This window comes from Callorhinchus milii, unplaced genomic scaffold, assembly GCF_018977255.1.
Source record: "Callorhinchus milii isolate IMCB2004 unplaced genomic scaffold, IMCB_Cmil_1.0 Scaffold7, whole genome shotgun sequence".
NCBI lineage: Eukaryota > Metazoa > Chordata > Chondrichthyes > Chimaeriformes > Callorhinchidae > Callorhinchus > Callorhinchus milii.
The window spans coordinates 6,122,452-6,147,113 of NW_024704748.1; the positions used below are offsets into that span (position 1 = coordinate 6,122,452).

General features: G+C 40.6%; 1 protein-coding gene across 1 annotated transcript; it reads left to right on the top strand.

Annotated features, from left to right (window-relative positions):
- Positions 1-1,611: 1,611 nt before the first annotated feature.
- On the top strand, positions 1,612-13,819 carry drgx (dorsal root ganglia homeobox). Its single transcript, XM_007904568.2, has 6 exons — positions 1,612-1,669; positions 3,520-3,620; positions 4,418-4,519; positions 6,729-6,898; positions 7,060-7,172; positions 13,364-13,819. Exons 1-6 carry the CDS (start codon positions 1,612-1,614, stop codon positions 13,624-13,626), a joined length of 807 nt encoding a protein of 268 aa, XP_007902759.1. The 3' UTR covers positions 13,627-13,819.
- Positions 13,820-24,662: the final 10,843 nt, after the last annotated feature.

Genomic DNA, 24,662 nt, shown 5'->3' on the forward strand with positions numbered 1-24,662 from the left:
GGACGCTTCCCTGTCTGATATTCCACTGTGAACAAAAAACACTGACGAGGCTTCTGTTCAACCGACGAACCATAAACTTCAAAATGTGCATCCCAACCAGAGAAAATAATAAACCCTCTTCACACACACACACACACACACACACACATCCGCTTCTCTACTCCATCAACAGTTGTCTGACTCGAATCTTAAGCTCTGCGCTAAGCCTTTTTGCAGAGGTCATAATACCAACTTTATTTTCAGTGATGCATAAATTAATTACACGCATTTAATAACCAAAATATCATTATATTCCCCCCCTAATATCATAAAAGCTTTACGCTGGGGAAACACTTAATAGTGCAGGGGGCCGTAACGGGCTATTATCCTTGTGTAATGCTATTACAGAACCAATTACGCACCGTTATGCTTCCCTTTTCTTTGCAGTTTGCGCGAATTAGCCCATTCCCGCGCCCCTGATTTGAAATTTTCACCGAGTACTTAAAGGCTAATTTGCAGGAGGCAGCGACCAGAGCTCGATCTGTCTGCTCTGGGTCTCTAATGTGTTTTAAAAAGTAATTTAAGTGCCCCCCTCGCACGCCGTTTGCGAGGGGAAATGCGGCATTAATCGAAGTACCCCTTACTGTGAGCAAAATCAAAATCTGCTTGTACGACAGCGGGGGTATTGAAGCCACTTTTCCCCCAGCGCTTTGCTGGAGCCTGTGATGTGCAATCGGGGGGGGGGTGTGTATTGATTTTAAATATGACAATAGTATGTATAATCGTGCCAGGTATGGAAGTGGTGTGGGGGGGGGGGGAGAGAGGAAAGGAAGGGGCTGCCTTATGCACACAAAGTGGTCCCACCCGCCAGAGGATGGTCCAGGAGGATGCATAATAACTATCTCCAGAACAAAATTGTGTGTGGGATATTGTGTGCATGTGTGTGTGTGTGTGTGGAGGGTGGGGGGGGAGGTGGACAATAAATTATATTGCTCAGAAATGACGCTCCAGACCACGTGTGCACTTTGGCAAAAAAAAAATAGACCCGGAGGGGGTCTATCCAAGTTACTCACAGAAGACAATGCTGGAAATAATTAGATTAAGGCCAATTATGCGTGAGATTATAAAGGCAAGTTGCTGAGAGGCTGAACATGCTGCAGACAGATAAAGACATCTGGTCACTTACACGCTGAGGGTTGGACCATCGCTGCCAGTAAGAGCTCCAAGTCTCCCTGTACACACGTCTCTCTCTCATTTCTCTCTCTCTCTCTCTCTCTCTCTCACTCTCACTCTCTCTCTCTCTCTCTCTCTCTCTTTCAATTCACTTTTCTTGGCTTCAGTTTTACACGCAGGTATGGAGCACGACACTTGTGATTTGATTTGATTCGATGTGATGGTTGCACATTTATTTTTTTTTGCCAATGGAACGCATTTTCAGCACAGGGGGACACACACACAAAATGAAGCGCAGTTTGCAGTAACGTACGAGTGTGTGCGTGGGTTTGTGTGTGTGCGTGTGTGTGCGTGTGAGTGTGTGTGTGTTAAAAAGGCTAAATATGACCATTTTCTCCCCCCCCACACCCCTAGAATACGCAGTGCATTTTTCCTGGTTTTGCTGCCCTCTCTTCCACGATGTTTTATTTCCACTGTCCTCCGCAGGTGGATGGGGAGTGCTGTCGTACTAATACCTGTAAGTAAGATTTATGTCTCTCTTAACGCATGCAAACGACTGACTCCGTGCAATGCATTTTCACACACACACACACGCACCACACTTATATGAATCTTAGTTATATTTCGGTCTAGACTCTGCCTCGGTGCCTGGGAATTAAATCAGACCCGCAAACGTCGGAATTTGGAACAGCAAACCACTCTTTCCTCCTCACGCTCTGCTAAACTCTGTCAGATCGTTACATCATTATTTAAGGTGCAGCACACCTTAAAGCAAAAAAAAACCTGCTTCAAGCACTACCCCCCCCCCCCCCCCCACCCCCACCCACCACCACCACCACCCTCCCCACCACCACATACACAGAAGATCTCCTTCACTATTTCTATCTGGTCTCAGATGTCACTGAATAACCTTTGATCCACAGGGCAGTGTTAGCTGACTGTAGAATTGAGGGACTGCTCTTCACCCCCTTTGCAGAGGACCGTGCAATGCGTTGCATTCAATGCTTCAATTTGTCCATTTACGACTTTTGCCGAAATGGTCACCGAATACTTCAGTTTAACGTATTTGAACACTTGAGAGGAAACCGTTGACCAGTTGCCGAAAATGTATCTCGAGGGCTATTTGAGTCATTCGAAAGAGATAGTCGCCAATAGAGTTCCCAATACAAATGGTCTACTGAGTAAGATTGTGTGTCTGCGTGTCTGTAGGTGTTTGCAAGTGTGGGTTTGTGTATGTGTGTTGTCTGTGTGTGTGTGTGTGTTTGTTTATATTTGTGTGTTTGTTTATATTTGTGTGTATATGTGTGTGTGTGTGTTTGGGTGTGTTGGGTATGAGTGAGTGTGTGTGTATGTGTGTGTGTGTGTTTGTGTGTGTGTGTGTTAGAAACTGACACTCCCGGCAGCATTTTGCCACCTGCTTCCCCTCTGTGGATAGAGAGAGAGAGAGAGAAAAGAAACCCTTACTTTTGCCTGAGGGTAAAAGGAGACTTTTCTTTTGCCATCGCAGATGTTTAGTGTCATGCTTCAAATCAACGCTTTAAAAACGTCGTCACGCTCCTCCCTTCGCCAAACGGCCCGCATTAATCTTTTATGTTATTTTGCAAACAAATTGCAAAACAACAAGAGATTGAGGGACAGAGAGCGTTTGAATGAAAGCCCTTTGACTCGCCTGTACCAGACGGCCGGGTTTTGACATAGGTGATGAAGATTTATTTCCACTTGTATGAGGACAAACATTTTTTTTAAATGATCTCCTCTGTGTGTGTGCGTGTGTGCGTTTTACTTCGACCGATGATCTTTTCTGCAGGTTATTTCACTCTTTCAAGCAAAATTGCACCCACGATTTTGACATTAAGTCAAACATATTCTAAGGTTAAGGTGTCCAACACAAGGTGAAAAGTTCAGGCGATCTACTTGTGCATATTGGCAGATGGAAGCGATTCTTTCCTTTTTTTAAAAAAAATAATACTAGCTTTTTGGGGGGAATAATAATATTAGCTCGTGCCTTTCCCCACAAAACACACAGTCAATCCACTTCATACGTTCTGAGATGTCTCAACAACATGATAAGGCGCTATCTCAAATGCAAGGATTATTATTATTATTATTATTATCATTATTTTCATAATTATTATTATGAAGCTCACAATGCACATAATGGCTTGTGGCCAACATGGTACCAGTGGCTGAAAAATCAGGACTTTTTTATTATTTTATTATTAAAAATTGCACAGTACAAACACAGTATATATATATATATACACTGTACAAACACATATTTTTTGAAGGTGCGATTGAACAAATCTTGTTTTCATTTGATCAGATTGTCTCTTTTCTCTGCGACTTTCTTTCTTCCTTTTCTCCAAGTGAATTCTGGTAACTTTGGTGGCCACAGCACCAGTGATTTCGATGATGGTTTTCTACGCAGGAAACAGCGCAGAAACAGGACAACGTTCACCCTTCAGCAGGTCGGTTGCTCCTTGCTTTTGCTTTCTGCTGTCACTGAATCGTGTCGTTCAAAGTGATTTTTATTCAAAGGGCATTTGCATTAACGAGGCCCATTGCAGGGCAATTGGTCCTTAAAGGAGCATTCGAGTCTAATAATTCGCATTGCAATCTATTTCATGGTACAATCTAGCAATCCACATTATAATCTAACAATTCATATTACAGTCCAACAATTCATATTATAATCAAACAATTCACATTATCAGCTCACCATTCACGTTACAATCTAATGCATATTACCGCCTAATAATTCGTATTAAAGTCAAACAATTTAGATCACAGTCTAACAATTCATATCACAGTCTGACAATTCACATTATCATCCAACCATTTACATTACAATCTAATTCAGTACAATACAATCTAATTCAGTACAATACAATCTAATACAGTCTAACCATTGAGATTACAGTCTAACAATTCACATTGCAATCTAACAATTCAGTCGGTGAAAGTTTTCCAGGTCCTCTTCGAACTTTGACGGCTAATGTTTGAAAGCTCAGGCGATTAGGGTCAATGTCTGACCATTGCCAATATACAGTGCTTCTCGATGAAACGTGCAGAGATTTTAACGAAGTAAATACAAGATACGGTATAACAAATATTATATTTATTATAATATATTATACTTATTATACGCACTGTGTAGAGAATAAGGTCTGGCAACTCTGCTTTCTCGTTGCGTGTTGATTTAGTGATGTGCATAAAGTTCTTTTATATATATATATGTGTATATATATATTTCTTTCTCCTCTAGTTAGAAGCTTTAGAAGCTGTGTTTGCACAGACACACTATCCGGATGTATTCACCAGGGAAGAACTTGCTATGAAGATTAACCTCACGGAAGCGCGGGTTCAGGTAAATTTTCTTTTAACAAGAGATGCACAGAGAGACTTAAACCATCGAGGGGTTTTTTTTTATTTTGATGCCATCAGTGCAAAGTGCACATTTGGCCGGAGATAAAAAAAAACAAATGAAAGACTATCTGTCATTTATGTGATGCACTTTAATAACGTCAACATAATGTGGAATATTAGATTAGGTTGATTAATCGGTCATTCATAATTAACTAGTGATAATGTTCTACACTAATTTGTCCGCGTCTCTAAGGCACTGAATTACATCGATGTACATCCATTTCCTTGCCTTGGAAAAAAAAACCTTTCCAAACTGGTTCTTACAACCTGAACCAAATCCAATGGCTATTTTTGCTGAACGCAGTCAGTCAGTATCAATCTATCTTAAATCGAGTTGCTGGTTTATTATAGACCCCCCCTCCCCCCATCCCATCCCCAACCCCCTCCTCTTTAGCACAAAGGATGGACATTTAAATTGGGACTTTTTTTTTAATAAGCATGTACATTTATAAAGCCTTTCGGAATTGCTTGAGGTGAGATCTAATTGTACGAATTATAACAGTTTGCCTTCAGTTCCTCTGGGGTCGCGGTCGCTATCGTTTAAAACCCAATGAATGCGGAGAGATAATGGAATTCATAGCTCTAAATTAGGGATTGTAAACATATTATTCTTCTGTAAACGGATTAGGGGGATTGCTCTTATTAAATCTTGGACATGAATCGGCGTTCGCACAGAGGCATATGATTATTTTCGAATGAAATCCTGTTTTTAGACGTATTTTTAAGTGCTCACTCAACGTCGCCTGGTCCCCCGTGCCTTAAAAAACCCCCCACTGCAAATTAAGATAAATGTAGCAATTAGACAGACATTCAGGATGGGTAGATCACGACTTTGTGCTGGAAGGTGCAGGGGTGAGATAGCAAATGGAGACAATTACCTGCGAACATTACAGCCTGATTTTTTTTTGAATGACTATTTTAATTTTTTTTTAAACCTTTTCTCCCCCCCCCCCCCACCCCCTGTGAGACAAAAGCACTCTCATTTTCTCTCTCCTCCTTTTCCCCCCCTCCCACCCCCACCCCCCCAACCCCAATCACACACACACAACACACACAAAACACACACAAAACAGACAGAAATACACACACACAAAATGCATGGCAGACATCTGCAGGCGAAAGAAAGCCTTTGCCACTAAAATATGATTAATGCGTTAGAAAGCCGAGCCTTAATCGAAGCTGATGTTGTCAAACAATCACTAAATAGGAAATAAACGACTTCATCATGCATGTTACTCGGTAGTAGGCTAACTGTCAGCGGAAAGTCATTAAAATATGATAATGAAAAATTGCTCAATTAAATGTTGTTATATCCAATGACCTTCATTCAATTATGATGCAAGCAGTTGTCTGCATCTGGTCTACACTTAACTGACCCAAGTTTACATGATTATAAAGTCATTAATATCTTTGTGAAGCTGCCTTGCAATTTAAAATCGCGCACATAGAGATGGGGAGAGAGTGGTCTGTCTCTCAGCGCTCTGGGATCCGGGCAGAATTAGGGGGGGGGGGGGTGGTGGTGGGGAAATAGATTAAATTAATACGTATAATTCTGATATGTATTTATTGCTTTCGGTCGCAATGTGTACCCAGTGACTATTAAACCCACGCCCATCGCTCCTCAGATAAGCGCTCAGGTCTACTTTCCAAAGAGGAAAAGAAGAAGGCAGCCCCAGAGGTGACACTCAAAACACTGCGGGTGGATGTGGGCTGAGAAGTTAGTGGGGAGATTCAACAGAAATTAAAAAAAAAGGTTTCAAATGCAATGCTTTCATTGCCCATTTCGACGCATGATATTGGGTGCAAACAGCGTTCAGTCGAAATATCATTCCGTTCAGGTGACTTTTGTACTGATGTGTCTACAAGATTTCTGGTTGGAAAGCATTAGGTTGTGGTGGTGTCAGTGAGATTGCTGAGCTGGAGGGGGTGGGGTTGGGGCGGGGGGGGGGACGGGTATTTAAATCAGGATTCATTGCCATGTGGGTTTGGGAGAGAGGGAGAGAGAAAGAGAAAGAAACGAACTTGGAATTTGGAATGAACGTGAATATTGTTTTCATGTATTTCTTTTATTATTATTATTATTATTATTATTAATAATAGCAATACTACTAATACACTTGGTTTGCTTGGTGACTTGATGCGATGGGCAGGTGTGGTTTCAAAACCGCAGAGCCAAATGGAGAAAGACTGAGAGAGGCAATTGTGACCAGGAAGGAGGCAAAGAAACTGGAGCAGATGGATCTCCGCCAGTCAGGAACTTAAACTCTCCTTCTCAGGTAGAACAGAACAGGAACAAAAAGGAGTCTGTGGACATGCAAGGGTAAGTGATGGTCTGATGACAATCTTTGGAGCAATGCACTTTAAATTGGATTAATTGGATGGTGGGGAGGGAAGTGAGACCCAAAAACAAAGAAATCTCAACAACAAAAAAAAGTGGATTTCAAAATTGCTCTCAACTCATGTTGCAACTTGTGTTCTCAGTCTGAACAGGTCTGTGGGGCCAACAGCTCCCTTCTTCCCCTCCTGCCTACCCAGCACGCTGCTCAACACCGCCACTTACGCACAGGCGCTGACCCAAGTCGCCACGTTAAAAGGTGAGGGAGACCTTGGCTCTGGTTATCTCACTCAAGTTGTTCAAGTGCAAATCTGTAGCAACCGTGTCTTTTGCACGTTTGTGTATGTGTGTGTGTGTGTGTGGGGGGGTGGCAGGTAACAGCTACTCATATTTTTTGGCTCAGAGCTGTGTCATGTACTTGCTGGTAGTGATCTCCAATCAAAAACATAGTTGGGGGTGTCACTGGCTAATTGACTTGCAGTCACAGCACATGGTGTGTTGCTGTTTGGGGCTGGGGTGTTGCAGTAAGGATTGGGATTGCAGATCTGATGCTAACACTCCGATTTCCAAACCGTGCTCCACACGCCTGCTTATCTGGGCAGTAATGGACAACATGATAAAGCACTATATCAAATGCAAAGCTTATTATTATTATTTCCCAAATCAATGGGAATTCGATGTGTACAAACGCTGCACCGGTTGCACTTCGGTACCACTCTGTGTGGAAGGATGCTGCCTCACACACTCACAGTTAAACCATTACGATTTATAAACAGAAAGTGTAAGCACTGAGTCAAGATTCAAGGACCCCCACCCCCCTCCACCCCCCTCACCCACCCACCCACACACAGACACCCAAGGTTCTAGATTATCTCACTTGAAAGTTTAAAGGATCCAGGTGGAATTAGAAGTTAACATTTTGTTGAAAGACTACTGTAATAGCTGCAGTTTAAGTAAGTTTTGCCAAGTTTTCTTGTCGATTGAGTGTGCCATAAAGATAAAGGCAGATTTATATTTTATTCATTAGGTATTTATACTCCAGCTACTGGTGATGTAATATAATGGTTTGTCTTGTTCTACTTGTTCAGCAGAACAATAATTGCATCCTTAAAACAGTCATGGCATGGCTTAAGCCAGAAATCCCACCTCTTCCTAGCTTATAAGACTATTTTGGTTTAAAATTTGAGACCCAGTTGAAATGTGGGACATTCTCAAATCCGGTCTTAATTCAGAAGACAATTCTTTTTATAAAGAACCAAAATTGCAAAAGTGACTTCCCGATTAATATTTTTTTTGATCAGGCTTGGGGTCTGACACGTGCAGAAACCCATCACCAAGCTTTAAAGAGTATCCAAACCAGATCATATTTTGTGAATCAAATCAGGGCACACATATAACAAGAAATTGAATTCACCACAATTTCTGATGCTGGCAGTACTAGAGAAGCTAGTTGGATCAGAAATCTATCACCATGCTTAAGAGTAGTCACCCTAACAGATGTATGCCACCTACCCATGGACATTTATTTCCGCTTTCCATAAAGAATGAAATTAAGTATTTTCCACAATTTTCTTATCTTAAAATTAAACCTGTTATTTGAAAAATCACAAATTATGCTGTCTTAAAAATGTAAGAGTAAAAATGGTCTCACAGGCTAAGACTAGATGGATCTTGGGAGATAGGGAAGAGATGGAAATGGGAAGTTATTGTCTAAGCTTATTGCTCAAGATCAGGCTATAGCTAAAGTAAAGATCAAAAACCCAATGGAGTAACTCAGGTTAACTTTTTGGAAACAAGAAGGTGTCCAAAATTCCTAGCTCAGTACAAACAGGAAAGGATTCTGCATCCAGTTTATTTTGACCTCAAAAACACAGTCAATTCACTTTACAGTATTTTCTGTGAAACGCTTTGAGACGTCTCAACAATGTGGTAAGGCACTATATCAAATTCTTGGATTATTGTTATGATTATGATTAATATCATGAATAATTGACTACTCCTCCTCTGGTGTGGTTTTCTTTATAAATGTCACACATCTATCCACCTTGAGTACGCAGAAGATTTTGTTTTGGAGTGTAAAAGTTTTCAATACAGTAATTATGTGGCTTGTTGTGAAATGTTACCCGCATAAAGGCCACTATATAAATGTAAGTTGTTGTTGTGGGGAATGTTTCGGTTTGAAACTGTATGAAATTAGCGAAGGAAGAAGTACCAGACAAAGCAGTCTTGTGTATACAATTATGAAAGCATTCGATAAAGTGGATTTTGATAGATTGTTGATGAGCCCAAAAGAAGAGGGTGTATCAGTGGAAGATATAATAGGGAATCTAGGAAGAACTTCTTCATGCAGAGGATGAGAATGTGGAACTCATTGCGGGAAGCTGTGGTTAAATCATGTAGCAGCAATGTATTTAAGAGAAAACTTGAGGTGTACTTGAAGGAGAAGGAAATGGAGCTGGGTGGGAGAAGTGGGCTTGTGTAGAGTATAAACACCAATACAGAGTATTGCCTGTTGAGTTTATATTATTACATATTGTTTTATGTAACTCTATAATGCAATATCCTGAGGATGTTGTAACAAATTGCAACAGAAATTGAATGTACATAATATATATATGTGTATATAATATATATGCCTAAACTATAACTATACTGAGTAATTTAAACCCCCAATTAATTGTAGAAGTAAACATTCCAGTCTGAAGTGTCACTGTTTTTGTTTTAAAGCAGAAACACTTTGATTTAGGTAAATAACAGCGAGAATGAATAACAGCAACTTAGCTAATGCCATGTTATGTTTCAAGGTGGAAACATATGGTCTATATATTGGCATTTTAGCAAAGATCCAGTAAAGTATTAATAATAAGGAACAATAGTACCAGAAAAGCCACAGGTGGTGAACTAATTTTAGCAAATTGTCACAGAATGAATTGTTGAATTTGTACAAGCAGTTTTCGTACTAATTCTCAATTATGCTATGTTTATATAATGTTCAACCGATGACATACCCAATGTTCTCTGGTTTGGAATTTATGTTTAGTTAGTCTTACTCGTCCATTGAATTTGAACTTTATCTAAAACAGGCACGGTAGTTTGAACTATGAGCTTTATTAGACTTGGGGAATTAGATAACATTCCCCATGCAAAGGAATCTGAATTGACCGCTGCATGTTCAATTCCAGCAGACCATAGATGTGACAGTAGTCTGGTTTAATTTTCTGTACTCATCCAATACAAAGACAAAGAGAAATAAACCAAATTGAGATAATATTTAGATGCTTTCTAAGGGTGCATTTTCTTCGCTTCATATTAGCTATAATTTGGATTTTTTTAAATATGTATATGTGATATGTATATATACATATATATATGTATTTAGAGATACACTCACTTTTGGTTTAATAATATAAACTCAAACGGCAATGAAACATGAAACAGGATCTGTCGTGGTTGTTGCTTCCAATGCATTGCCCATTGGATCATTGTGTTTAAATTCTATGGACAATGAAACCCCCAGTTCTCAGAACCTTTCTTTGAATAGCAAACTTTTAAACAAGTAACTCCTGTGGACCATCTATCAGATTTCTGATTTGGGGAAGAGGGGAGTTTAATCAGCCAAATTTAGCTCGACCCTGATGTTCTCAAATGAACAGATTGATTCAAAGCCCACAGTGCCCCGCACTCTGGACAGCTGAACATTCAAAACACACACTGACTCTGTGGTCACTTCACAATATCCCAAACTGCCCCAAATCTGAGGAAAGCGACAGGTACAGAGTCCAGCCATCAGAGATCGTTTTGTTTGAGGATCCCAGTATTAGATTATTTGACCAGACAGGACAGAATATTTAGTTCCTTTCATTAAAGCTTCCAAAAAACTCTGAAATGAATTACAAGATGCTTCTAAATATCTGCACTGCCATGTTTGACAAACAAATTGATGGAAATTGGGATCAAGATTCCAGTTGGCTTCCTCTCTGTTTTCCACACAGTAGTATTACAGTATTTTCAAAATAACTAGCATTCCCACAAAAGATTGCCAACTTCAGCCTCGATGGAGAAACTGAGAGAAATTGATAATAATAAACAATAATCCTTGCATTTGATATAAAGCCTTATCACGTCGTTGAGATGTCCCAAAGAGCTTCACAGAATATACTGTAAATTGACTGAATATTTTGAGGGTGAAACGCAGCAGCCAATTGCGCACGGCAGTGTCCCACAAACAGTCGTGGATGGAGTGACCAAATAATTATTATTATATATAATTATATATATGTTTGGTTGGGGAGGGAACAGAATTCATACCTGCCTCAGTGGGTGCTAGAAGTTTGTTATAGTTCAGTTCAGTGCAATAATTTGACACAAAATGGAAGATTTTTCAAGTGTTCTTTCTGCTTTATAGCTGGCAAAATCATCCCTCCGCCCAGTTATAAACCCCACCTCAGGACTTTGAGTCTAGGCTGCCACTCCAATGCAATGCTGAGGCTGGAGCGTTGTATTGTCGGATGAGCCGTCCTTTAGGTGAGACTTTGAAACCGAGATCCCGTCTGCCTGTTCAGGTGTACATCAAAGATCCCATGACACAATTTGAAAAGAAAAGGGGGTTTCTCCCAGTTTCCTGACCAGCAATTGTCCTAGATAAAATTGATGATTCATTGACTGTTTGTGGGACAAATTGGCTGCACATTTGATTACAAATACACAGTTACTACACTTTATAGTAAATCTTTGAGGCCCTTTGCACTTTACTTTATTTTTGCCTTCAAAATACTTACAGTGAAGCTCTTTGAGATGTCTCGGGATGTTTTCAAAGATGCTATATCAAATGCAGGAATTATTTATGATTACACCTAACTGAGGAATTTGAAAGGATATTATCCTCTTTTTAATTAAAGTAATCCTGGTGCTCACACCAGGCAACTGAAAGTGGCAAGGAAGAAGATGTGTGTGCAATAGATCAGTGTTCCTTTACATAGATTTTAATCATCAGCAGTTTTGTCTAACCTAGATCATAAGACTATAAGAAGTAGGAGCAGGAGTAGACCATTCGGCCCTTGAGCCTGCCCCGCCATTTAATAAGATCATGGCTGATCTTCTAACCTAATTCCATTTACCCGCCCCCTCCTCATATCCCTTAATCCCTCTATTTAGAAATCTATCAATCTCAGTCTTGAATATGTTCCCTTTAAGTGCGTACAGAAATATGTATATCTGGCAAGCCTCAGTTCAGTGTGAATTTAGGCTTCACGCACATTTGTGCAGGGATTGACTTTCTTTAATATAACGGTGCGTTTAAAGAACATATTTTCCTACGGTGTGTTTATTGCAATAATAATCCTTCTATTTGATATAGTGCCTTATCCCTTTATTGTATTGCAAATTGTAGTGTATTATCATGTTGTTGAGAAATCTCAAAGCACTTGACAGGATTTACTGTAAATGTAGTGACTGTGTGCTTGTAGGCGAGTTGTATCTTAGGGGGGAAAATTGCAGTAAAATATTTCTATTGCAGTAAAATAGAAACAATTAAAAGAAGACATTTACAAATGTTTGCATCCTTGAATCATTTCTGGAAGTTTCCAACCTGAAAGAAACAGCTCCATTATCTAAAACAATAACAATATAGGTGAGTTGCATTGTGCATTGAGATGCAACCTTGAAAATGATGAGTTGGCGCACATTCAGATTGCACTCTCATCTGGGATACAACTGATAGAATAATAATGTTATAATAATCCTTGCTTTTGGTATAGCACTTTTCACGTTGGTCATTCACTCTGTGGGCTGTTTGTGGGACATTGCTGCACCCAGCGTCTTGGGACGTCCTCCCAGCATGAAAGGCTCTATACAAATGTCATTTGTTGTTGTTGTTGTTGTGTGCAAAATGGCTGCTGTGTTTGCCTGCAAAATACCAGTTTGAAATACAAATCGACCAGCTCAGCTAAACCTACCTAATCAGAAGAAAACATCTTGTTGTCCCAATGTGGAGCTCTGTAGCTCAGTGGTTAGAGCATTCACCTTGCAAGTGAGAGACCTGGGTTCGATTCTCGGCAGGGCGCAAAGTTGGGCAAGTTTCCTTACTCCACACGCCTCAGTTTACCGAGCAGTAAATCAAAAACCGCTGTTAGTCGATTGGTGGATCGCTTTTCTGGGGATAGTAATTTAAAAAAAATAATAAATTAGTCACTCGATCCACGAATGTTTGTGCATAATTATGCACCTCCTGTCCATAATTAGCTGCCACGTTTCACCCACGAAATGTACAGTAAATTCACTTGACAGTATATTCTATGAAGCGCTTTGAGACGTCTCAAAGAGGTGATAAGGTGCTATATCAGATGCAAGGATTACATATTTAGATTATTAATATACATTGTATGAATATTACGTGTTTGCTGAATGCATTTTAAAAAAAAATTGCTATTGAGATTTCTGCCTTTGTTTCAGGAAATCCTCTTTGCTCTTGCTGTGTGCCAGATCCAATGGGCCTGTCTTTCTTACCGCCGTATGGTTGTCAGAGTAATCGCACAGCCAGCGTTGCCGCACTGCGCATGAAAGCACGGGAACACTCAGAGGCAGTGCTTCAGTCTGCCAACCTCCTTCCTACAGCCATTGTCAGCCCTGCCCCAGGACCCAAGCCCCCTATGGACATCAACCAGGAGAAGCCAAGCCACCCCAAAGAAAAGATGGAAACGGAAAGGAACGTATGAGGGGGAGCAAGACGGAGCCCGGACTGTAGTAAAAGACACTGTTGATCACTTGATTGTGGACCTTATCCTCACACCTCGGAAGAGGTTGGATCTACCATATGATCAGAAAGCGGCTACAATCTGTACATAAGGAACCAGACAGAAAAAGGGCCACTGAGGTCAATCAGGCCGCTCCCCAAAAAACTGTACAAAAAAACTTAAGATGTTCTTAAAATGAGTCAAAGCCAAAAAAAAAAACAACAAAAAAAAAACGTGTATAGACCAATTCTGGATTTCCACAATGTAGCAGTTGGCTTCTTTTCTTTTTGTTTAACCATGTTGATTCCAACCCTGGGCCAGAATATCAAGCCTGATGGCTGGATAGGATAAGGCACCTTCCAAAGCCACCTTTGTGTTATTAACGGGCTTTGAGTGAGGATTTGAGTGGTTTCTAGGTCAGCGAAATGCCTTCTCGGTCAACACATGTTTCCCCCCCACTCCCAATGCAGCGGTTATCTCTTGCGCAGGTAAGTGAGCATAAAGCAAGGGTGAAACAAAACAAACGGCAACTGACATTTCTGCTATTGGTGTTCAGATGCAGTCACTTGTGTTACAAGCCGTGACCTTTCGTGTGCAATAATGCTCCAAGCTTCCAAGTCCTTTTAATACAGTGGACTCCTATTGAGTGGATAAACTGTTAGCAGGGATTCATATTGAAATATTAATAGCACAATTTCTGGTATACTTTCAACTGCAATGAAAGGATTTATGAATTTAATTTGTACGGTTAATTTTCACTTGAAGTTTTGATGAAATATGAAAATATTGTAGCTGGTACAGGAACATGAGTCATTGCTGCGTGCAACCTAGACTGTAAATACCATAAAACGTGTGATTTCAGTAGAACAAATATTGTTATTTAGTTAAGGACAAGATGAAGGTAGCACAGAAGAATTACACTGGGTTAAAGCCAAGGAATATTCAAATTGTCACTGGTATTTAACAGAAAAGCTTATGAATCGGGCATTTATATACAACAACATCTTGCATTTATATTGTGTCCTTCATGCAGGATAGCGTATTGGAGTGTTGCACAAGAGGTCAGTTTTGTAGGTGTGGCAGAATATTTCAGTATTGTCTCCCTAAAGCTGTCTGTGTTAGATTCCTTGCCGTATTATAGGAATGGTCAGTGTGTCCAAATCTGTAATTAATGCAATATTACCTCTCCCCTCTCTCTCCGCCTCCAAAATCTAATATACGTGCATAAAATTTAACTTGATATGATCCAAGTCCTTGTAGTCCAAGTTTCCAGTTTAATTGTTTGATTAAATTTGTATTTCCACCAGAAAGGTACATAGATATGTGAACTGTTGAGCAAATTAAGAATACTTAACAGCATTGCATCCGAAAAGTAGTTACACTGATTAAATTTGGTGTCCTTGAGGATTTTCAGGAAATTGCTTTTGATCGTCAATAACACAATTAAGTAAACTACACGCACATTAGCATGAATAATTGATAAGAAATTATGTATAGCCACAAAGTTCTGATTTAATAATTCATGACGCAACACTCTAGTGACTGTTGCAGAACTAGATAAACGTGGAATTCCTGCCTGATGTTGCTTGAGGCAGTGTGCAATTACTAAGGTGGTAGGTGGACGGTTGTGTATACATGATGCATGGTTTAACCTCTTTGTAAAAAAAAAGAATAATAAATTAATAAAGATTAAAATGTAATTGAGATGGCTCAATTTATTCAACAAGGCAGTAAGCGTAAGATGAAATATTCAGTCAGGCTGAACCTCTGTCCATAAAACAATCTTGTGTTTTTTTTAAAATGCACAGAAGACTGATATTTATCAATGACCCATCATATTGTCTTGAGCAATGCGGCTGTGAATAGCATTTTGGAAATGCAGAAAGCTTTTAAAGTTGTTTGGTTTTGCAGTGATCAATTGTCCAATCAATTTTGAGCATCCCTGGCGAAAATCATTAAAACACTAGACTTTTCTTTAAATGTAATGAATATTGCTTTCAACTCTTGCACTATTATGATACAGTAATTACTATAATGCTCATTCAGCACCATTAGAAAAGTGAGGGCATTACATTGTTCCGTAGTCTATTGAACTTCCTTCTTGGATGTTTCATGTTAAAGGTTTCCTTGTCAAGTCTGGCAGGTCTCACTTTTTCAATTATTTTACAGACTCAAAGAATTACAGGCATTGTATTGCAATTGTGCCCAGAAATGGATGACTTTTGAGCAAATCAAATCTCAGGCTGATCAGAAATTTGTGCTATTTACTGTGTAAAAGCTTGAAAGAAAAAACAGATGGTATTGCACGGTGAAATATAACGAGTTTAAAGTATTTTGGATCGGATTTGTACCACAATATAATTCAATGGTATAGATATTGCATCTCAAACCGATACATTCTTGAAACACAAAAAATCCATCACTGATTAACTCTGTACAACACATTGAGGTGATGTGTTCTAAAGAGATTTGGGGTTGATTTTAGTCTCAAGCTTTGCGTTACAACACGTTCTCCATCTGTTTTGTAAATTGTGCACAAAATACACAGGCACTTCACTTTACAGTATACTTTGTGAAGCACTAGGAGAGATCTCGAAGATGTGATAAGGCACTATATGAATTGCAAGAATTAGTACTATTATTATTTTTTTCTCAAGAGCGTCTTCAACTGCACTTTCAGTCATCTGTCCCCTTCCCAGCCCCAGCTTGGATACCCAGTTGGCAATGCTAAGCACTTTGGGATGTCCTCCTGACATGAAAGGCTAATATATATATATCTTTATAAATGTAAATTTGTACTGCATCTATTCTCCAGCTTTTCTCCCTTCTTTAGCCATCCCTTTGAACCCTGAATCAAATGGGCCAAAGGGTCTTCTTCATCATGAAGTATGCACACAATGATGAAATACGCAGTATAAGTTGCCTAATGTTTGCCTGATGTATCCACTTCTCTTGTAGATCATACACTCCTACACATGGATCATACACTCTGACACCACCTCTGGCCTTGACTAAGATATGTGGAGTCCTGTAGTTCAGTGGTTGGAGCACTCGCCTCACAAGCGAGAGACCTGGGTGTGATTCCCGGCAGGGCGAAATGTTGGGCGAGTTTCCTTAATCCACACACCTCTGTTTACCTGGCAGTAAGAAGGAATCTGGTTGTTAGTCGATTGGAGGATCGTTTTTCCGGGGGTAATAATTCCTTCAAAAAAATAAAATAAATTGGTCACTTAAATCCACGATTGTTTGTGGGACACAATTAGCTGCCACAATTGGCTGCATTTCGTCCACAAAATATAAACATGGTGAATTCACTTTACAGTATATTCTGTATACAAAGATGTGATAAGGCGCTATATCAAATGTAAGGATTTCTATTATTGACATAATGCAAATGTTCATATCTCGCTCAAGGCCAGAGGTGGTGTGAGAGGGTTTGGGGCCTCACTGGAGACTTTGTGACCTTGTGGGTGGGCTTGGGGAGATACTCAGGGTGAATGTTGTGTGGGAGCAGGCGCCTCTCTGGTCATCCTTATGAATGAGGGTGAAGCACTAGGAGACAAACAAACAAACAAAAATTACATTAGTATAGCGCCTTTCATGTTGGGAGAACGTCCCAAAGTGCTGAGACCAGGGTTGGTCTATAATAGGGGCAGGCAATTGCCTCCCTCAATTACAGTGCAGCCCATGCAGCACCGGTAACGTTGACTGGCATTTCACTGCATGAATGAAGTCAGAATTCAGACTCGGACTTTACTGAAAGTCATGGTGCAAGCATTGTAGAGAAAGACATGATACAAGGCAGAGATTGACTACTCAGATCACAAACCAATTTTTCTTTTCCGGCAACAGTCAGCGTTCGAGTGCTTTGATTAAAATGGGGTGCTCTGATCACACGAGACAGAATACAATGGAAATTTTTACAGAATTGAATCAAAGTTGGCTGATGTCCCTTCAGGAGCCTTCACCATTGTGGTGAGAGAGGAGAGAGGGGAGGGGTGATCCTGGGCTATGTACTTCCTCACTGTTTAGAGTTTGGACTGAGGCGGGTCTGGGTGAAAAAATTATTTCTATTGTTTATCAAAATGCCAGGGACATTCAAAATAACTAACCAACCGAATGAATGAATAAATAAGTAAGTAAATAAATAAATAATAATCATTTGGTCACTCAATCCACGACTGTTTGTCGTGACTCCCATCTCTGCTGCATATTCACTGCTACCGTGTTTTGCCCACAAAATTAACAGTCAATTCATTTTATAGTATATCCTGTGAAGCGCTTTGAGACATCTCAATAATATGATAAGGATATCAATATAGATATATAGATATCTATATCAAATGCAAGGATTTATTATTATTAATAAAGAGAACACCACTAATGGCTCCTGGAAGCCTGTATTGCAGATCAACGATCTGTGTAAGAATGGCAATGCTTTATTTGCCTTTAGGAAAGCAGATTGTAGGTCTGTCTTTAAAGCTCCGGGGTCTGTCTCCGAGCTGTATGCTGTTGAATGCCGTTGAGGCCTACAGTTTACAACACTGCAATGTTTCTGGATACAACCACCCAACGACAGCACAGTGTTTCAGCATGCCACTGTCTTCTGACGTTGCCAGTAATTCTGCATCTTTAATAATACATCTTCAGCACGAAATAAATTCTGTTGCAAATGAGGACTGGAGCAGTCGGAATGGCCTTTTAAAGGTAATATTCAATATATAATGGGAATTTCAATTGTATTCTGCTTTGTGTGATCAAGTCTGCCCGTTTTAATCAAAGTACTCAAATGCTGACTGGTGCTTAAACAGAAACATTCAAATAATGGTTTCTGATCTGAATAGTCAATCACTCCTTTGTATCACATCTTTTTCTGTTTCGCTTAATCAGTTGCTTTCAGTAGAGTCCAGGTCTATATTTTGACCCAGTGCTCCCGATTTAAAAATACTTTAGTATACTAACAGCATGAGCAGGTGGAGATTAAAACATTTACATCTAATTTAGGGTCCATTATTTCTCAAGTTTTAGAAGGTATAGGAAATCATTAAATAAAATCTGCATTTTTCCCCACTAAAACCTCCTCCCTGCTTTTACAGGGTTAAAAGGCATGTATGTTCCCACAGGACATGTGAGTTTGGATGCCCTGAAACCCTTGGTGTAAATGCTTCAAAGCCTGATGGACTTGGAGCCTTAAAATGATTGACCATAATAGAAAGGTAAGATACGCCACGAGTTTCATCCACAAAATAAACAATCTATTCACTTTACAGTATATCCTGTGAAGCACTTTGGATGTCTCAATGACACCTCCTGCAAGGTTGGGTTCTGCTGTCTATTCATGCAATTGGGAACTGTCTTAAAACTTAATAACTGACCCTCCAACACAAGAGAGTCTGAGTGCTATTAAAAATGACTCCCATCTCTGCTGCATATTCATCAACAACACATTTATTTAGAGAACACTTAGGATTTAGGGTTGAAGCTCAGTGAGAGCTGGGTAACAAAGCTATGTTTAATAATGATCTTTTGCATTCAAAGGGCAAGTCAACTCTGTGTAATACCTTAGTGCCTTCCATCCAAATGCTGATGGGTTGATATATTGAAGGGGAAATTACTGAATTACATAATAAATTAATAGTTTATCCACAGAAAGCTCTGTGAAGCAAAGTCACCAGCTGGCCTGTTGTTTGCTTTCAGCCTTGACCTTGCCCTGCCAGTACTGACCAATGCCTTGCATTCATTTATAAGAAAGGCTTTAGTTTATTTATCCAACATTAGTTTGCAGCTTAAAAACTCTCCACAACAACAACAACAAGATTACATTTGTATAGTGCCTTTCACGTCGGGAGGATGTTCCAAGGCGCTGGACAGAATGCAGCATTTCAGACAAGACCTAAGATGCACCTGACAACTAAATTCTCCATTAATTTCTACTTTTATTACAGAAATACAACTTGCATTTATAGAATCTTCCTTCGTGTAGGAAAACGTTGAGTAGCGCCTCACAGGGACAGTGAGGGGAGGGAAAGGAGTGAGATGGAAGGGTAGAATGAGGAGTCACTGAGGTAATTTCCTCAGTTTTCAAAGAATGAAAAATCCTGATTTTTATTCTTTCAATGTGATTTCAAAATAATAAAATGCAATGAGTCCAATTGATTGCCCCGGTATCAGTCACTCTGCACTAATGAACCCAGCACAAGGATTGTATTTGGATAGAGGAAGCCTTTAACTGTGTGGTCATTTCTGATGCCTGAAAACGCCTTTCAACACAAACACTCTCCTCCATCAGTGAATTCGCTGCCGACCTGCCTCCCTGAACCCAGGCGATCAATAAGGTTTCTGAATAAAACATGATCAAATTTTATGATTTTAAAATCTTGCATTCATAAGTTGTTCTTCCAAAAATAAGTGCTCATTATTCGCCTCAATGCTTTGGAAATATTACAGAAAACATTTTTTTTTTAAAAATCAAAAGTGTGGAGAGTTATCTGTATTTGTAGATTCTCATTCTAAAAATTATAATTCTTGCATTTGATATCATGTCTTATTTTTCCAATGAGATGTCTCACAGCGCTTCACAGAATATTCTGTAAAATGAAGTAACCGTATATTTGTAGGCGAACTCAGCAATCAATTTGCATACATCGATGTCCCACACACAACTATAGAGTGAATGACCAATTTTATTTAGAGGATTGTTGGCCAGGACTTTGGGAGAGAAACTCCATTCTCTATTCGAATAGCACCATGGGATCTTTAACATCCACCTGATCAGGCAGAAGAGACCTCGGTTTAACATCTCAACCATAGGCAGCACGTCTGGTAATGCAACACTCCCCCAACAATGGGCTGCAGTGGCAGCCTCACTATGTAGGTTCAAAATCTCAACGTGGGGTTTGAACCCACAGCCTTTTGAGAATGTTGAACAAGATTCAGTAATGTCATTGGGTGCCCTTGTGTCTCAGAGTGCAGTGGAGCATTTCAATAATTCATCCCTTCCAGGCATGTTCCACAGGATGTCACTTACAGCATTTAGCTGCTGACTTCTCAATAAAGCCAAACATTCACAGCTCAAGGTGTCACCTGGCATTTCCTTGCTTGCCAGCTGTCTTGTCCAATGGTAAGTTTCAGTTGGAGATGTGTTTCAGATCCTGCCTGGTAATTCTGCCACCGTTGAGCTCCTAATTTAGAAATCCCTTTGTTAAATTAACATGATGTACTCCTCACCTCCCACAACCCATTTTTGATGCAGACGTGAGCTGCTGCAAAGAAAGGTTATTCCACAAGTGGAAAGAGGCAGTCAGGCCTTGAGGTTACTTGTTGGTAAAACCATTTCTCCCTGACTCTGTCAATTTGTATGACTTGCACCATGCTCAGAATAACCATGGGGAGGAGAAAGCATACGTGGTCAGGTCACTGTCCAAGGGACACTTAAAGGGACTCAGTTTTACCATTGCTGAACAATTTACAGGAGGTAGGGCCCTACCAATTCGGTTAAAGGCTGGTTAGGATGAGGTTATACTCTCTGAGAAGGCTGAAGAGTGCTTTGATTGAAGTGTTTGCGATTAGGAAAGGACTTGACACAATAAGCAGCTTTGGAAAACGAAACACCCTTCTGTAAACCATTCAGCGCTGGTCGAAATGTCCCCTGGTGGGTCTGCCAGTTACGGGAGGATGTGATCTTAAATTGAGGGCAAAATGAGTTAAGAGCGAGGAGATAATAATAATAATAATAATAATAATCCTTGCATTTCATATAGCGCCTCATTCAGAACTCTGCTGCCCACAAACTTATCCAAACCAAAGCCTCATATCATCAGTTCTGGCCAGGCTCCACTGACTTCCCATCACCGAACGGATCGACTTCAAGATCCTCACACACATGTTCAAATCCATTCACTCCTTAGCACTTCCCTACCTTTCCGACCTCCTCACTCCCCAATCCACGTTCCATGCACCCTCCACTCCACCATTGGAGGTCGTACTTTCAGGCACGATGCCCTGAAACTCTGGAACATTCTCCCTCAATCCCTCCTCATTGCCTCACCTCTCCCCTTTTTTAAGTCCTGCCTGAAAACCTTCCTTTTCGACCATGTTTACAGTCACCTAATTCACCCCCACCCGCCCCCACCCCAAACCCCCAGCTCGGAGTTAGGCTCCACCACTGTTAAGCGCTCTGAGACACTAACCGCATGGAGGGTGATATATAAGTGCAAGTTGTTGTTGTTGTTATCATGTTGTTGAGACGTCTCAAAGTGCTTCACAGAATATACTGTAAAGTTAATTGTATATTTTGTGGGTGAAATGCGGCAGCCAATTGCGTACTGTAGTGTCCTACAAACAGTGGTGGATTGACTGACCAAATTATTGTTATGAAATCTTTTTGGAAGGGATTATTACCCCCGGAAAGTGATCCAACAATCTGCTAACAACCGGGTTCCTACTAACTGCTAGGTAAACCGAGGCGTGTGGAATAAAGAAACCAACCTAAGTTTTCACCCTGCCTGGGAATCAAACCCAGGTCTTCTCCCTTGCGAGGCAAGTGTAACCTGTATGCTACAGGACTCCAGGTACTGTAGTTCTACCACAGAGTAATAGGAATCTGAACACACAGAAAGCCAGAGATGAGAGATTTTAAGAGCGAGATGGTTAGAATTCTTGGAGTAATAGTATTAAGGGATAGCCCAAACGGACTTGTGCTGTTCCAAATTTTCTGTGTTTCCACTCAGAGATGAAAATGTCATGCTTCCTCACTGACGACTTGGCCACAGGAATATTTACAGCTGGTAGCTGCAAGCTACCTGCTCTTTAATTGCATGCTAACCCCGCTTACAGATGCCCAGGTTCTTGCCCTTAAAACGGGACCAGCAATTGGGATTAATTAACTGCTCGGCAGACTGAGGGTTGGCTCTGCCCCAAAGGAAGTTCCTCCAGGACTTTCTGGCAATGATGCGTCTTCCTTCTGCGTTGTCGTCTGGGGCACCCACACATGGCTTGTTCTACAATGATTCAACACTGCAAAAAATCTAGGTTTACCCAGAACTTCAAAGCATCCATCTTATTACGGCCATACAATACTGGTGGTTTCTCTGTGCAGGTAGAATGAGGCTGTTTTTCTTATGGACAGTATGAATGAAAGCCGGCTATCTAATAGAATGAGGCTTGTATCACTAGCTGATATTTTGGGGGTCAGCCGGGTGTCTGACACATGTGGAAATTGTGCTTAAGAGTATCCAAACCAGTTTGATAGTTCTGCACATGCATCCCACCTACATGTGAAGTGGAATGAAATACACATTTATTGCCCTTGAGGGATGCACCTTGTTCATCTAATTTCGCTGAGTATGAGGCACAAGTTGGAAAGAATCAAATCTTGGGGTGCCACAGTGGGTGTTTGGGTACCGCTGGAGTTTAACCAGTTAAAATTACATAGCTTGCCATTGAGAGCACTGTCTGGTAAGCTTTCCGTTGCTTGTCCAACACCCTATCCGTTAGGGTTTTGGCTAGCAGGGTTAACAAGAGCTGAGTGGGAAGAATTCCTTCCTCCCAAGTCTTGCCAGTGAACCAGACTGTCTGGTCTGTCTGTAGGGGTGCCTTGCAGTACTGCAGCCCACAAGACGACACATCTGGAGGGAAGAAAACAATAAAAAAAAGTGCACTTTGCACGGAGAATTCATTTAAAAAATGTGCGAAAAGCAACGTTTGAAAACCTGTTGACAAAAAAATGTCCAAAACTCCTCTTTAATTGATTGATCAGCTCTTACATTTAATACATTAAATGTCCTTGTTCTAGATCAGTGGATACATGTTTTTTGTAACTCATTTGTTAGCAGTGGAAATAAAGCTGCACATTTTAAGACCGAGCTAAACCAGTTATAACATTTCTTCACCCAAAGGATAGAGGGAATGCAGATTGCTCCTACCCCAGAGGGGAGAGACGCAGAATGGATTGAGGTGTTTAAAAGTAAGATGGATACAAGTATTTGGGCATGTAAGAGTAATAAGGCATATGGGGAAAGATCGTGGAAATAGATTAAAAATAAAAAGAACTGACAACTTCTAATAGCATGGCAGAGAGAGCTGCCTCGATAGACCCAATAAACTATTCTTGTTGCTCTGTTACTGAATTGCATGATTGTACATTTCCGATGCAACTGTGATTCTCCTCTATGAACGAGCAATTCTGAGGACATGTGGGTAGAAATTCCACCTGGCTCTAGATTTACTGCATTAACGTAACATTCCACAGCGTTCAGAATTTCTCAATCACAGCCTTTAATTTTGAAGCAGTTTCTTCTGTAAACTCGTTCAGGAACTATTGTTTTTTCAGTCTGACAAATGCAGAAGCCCTTTACCATGCTTAAGAGTACCAAACCAGACTGGCGAGGGAAGGGGGCGAGATGGAGGCACTGCGGGATGGAGTTCCAGAGGGTGGGGTCAGAGTGGCGGAAGGACCGCCCGCCATTAGTGGGCGAGCAAGGCGGGGGGGACGTGAAGCAGGTCGGAGCCCGCTGAGCGGAGGGAGCCAACGAACATGCACAGTATTAAACACGAGAACTGCTTTGTGACTTACACGTTTGTTTGCTGACGATGACTCTGACTACATCGGTGCTTCTAATAGAAGATGCAACGGGTCACTGAGGATTTTGTCCAGAAGAATAGAACCAGAGGACATGTCCTGGGGATTCAAGGCAAGGTGATGGAGGGTTTCTGCATGTGTTGGACACCCAGCTGACCCAAATAAATGTGAATAAGGGACATTCCTTTGTTTCATCATCTCACTTAAAACATGTAAAATCGTATTCTATACATCCCAGTAAGTACAATATTGGATGGATCAACAGAATGAGCTTACCTGCACCGCATAGCCATCCGAGGCCCCTCAGCAAACTCTCTCTTGGGAAAGATCGCCCTCGTCCTCAGCCAGCAGGGCGATCCGACGTTTTGACTGCTGTGGCAAGTGAGTAGAAATTTTAAACCTTGCCTTCTGTGAGCTTCTACCTGGTTGTTAAAGTCTG

Bases quoted from the DNA above. Each gene is read 5' to 3' on its own strand.
- drgx (XM_007904568.2), top strand. From the start codon at position 1,612: ATGTTTTATTTCCACTGTCCTCCGCAGGTGGATGGGGAGTGCTGTCGT. The intron at 3,621-4,417 runs GTCGGTTGCTCC...TTTCTCCTCTAG, and splicing joins CAACGTTCACCCTTCAGCAG to TTAGAAGCTTTAGAAGCTGT. The intron at 7,173-13,363 runs GTGAGGGAGACC...CCTTTGTTTCAG, and splicing joins CCAAGTCGCCACGTTAAAAG to GAAATCCTCTTTGCTCTTGC.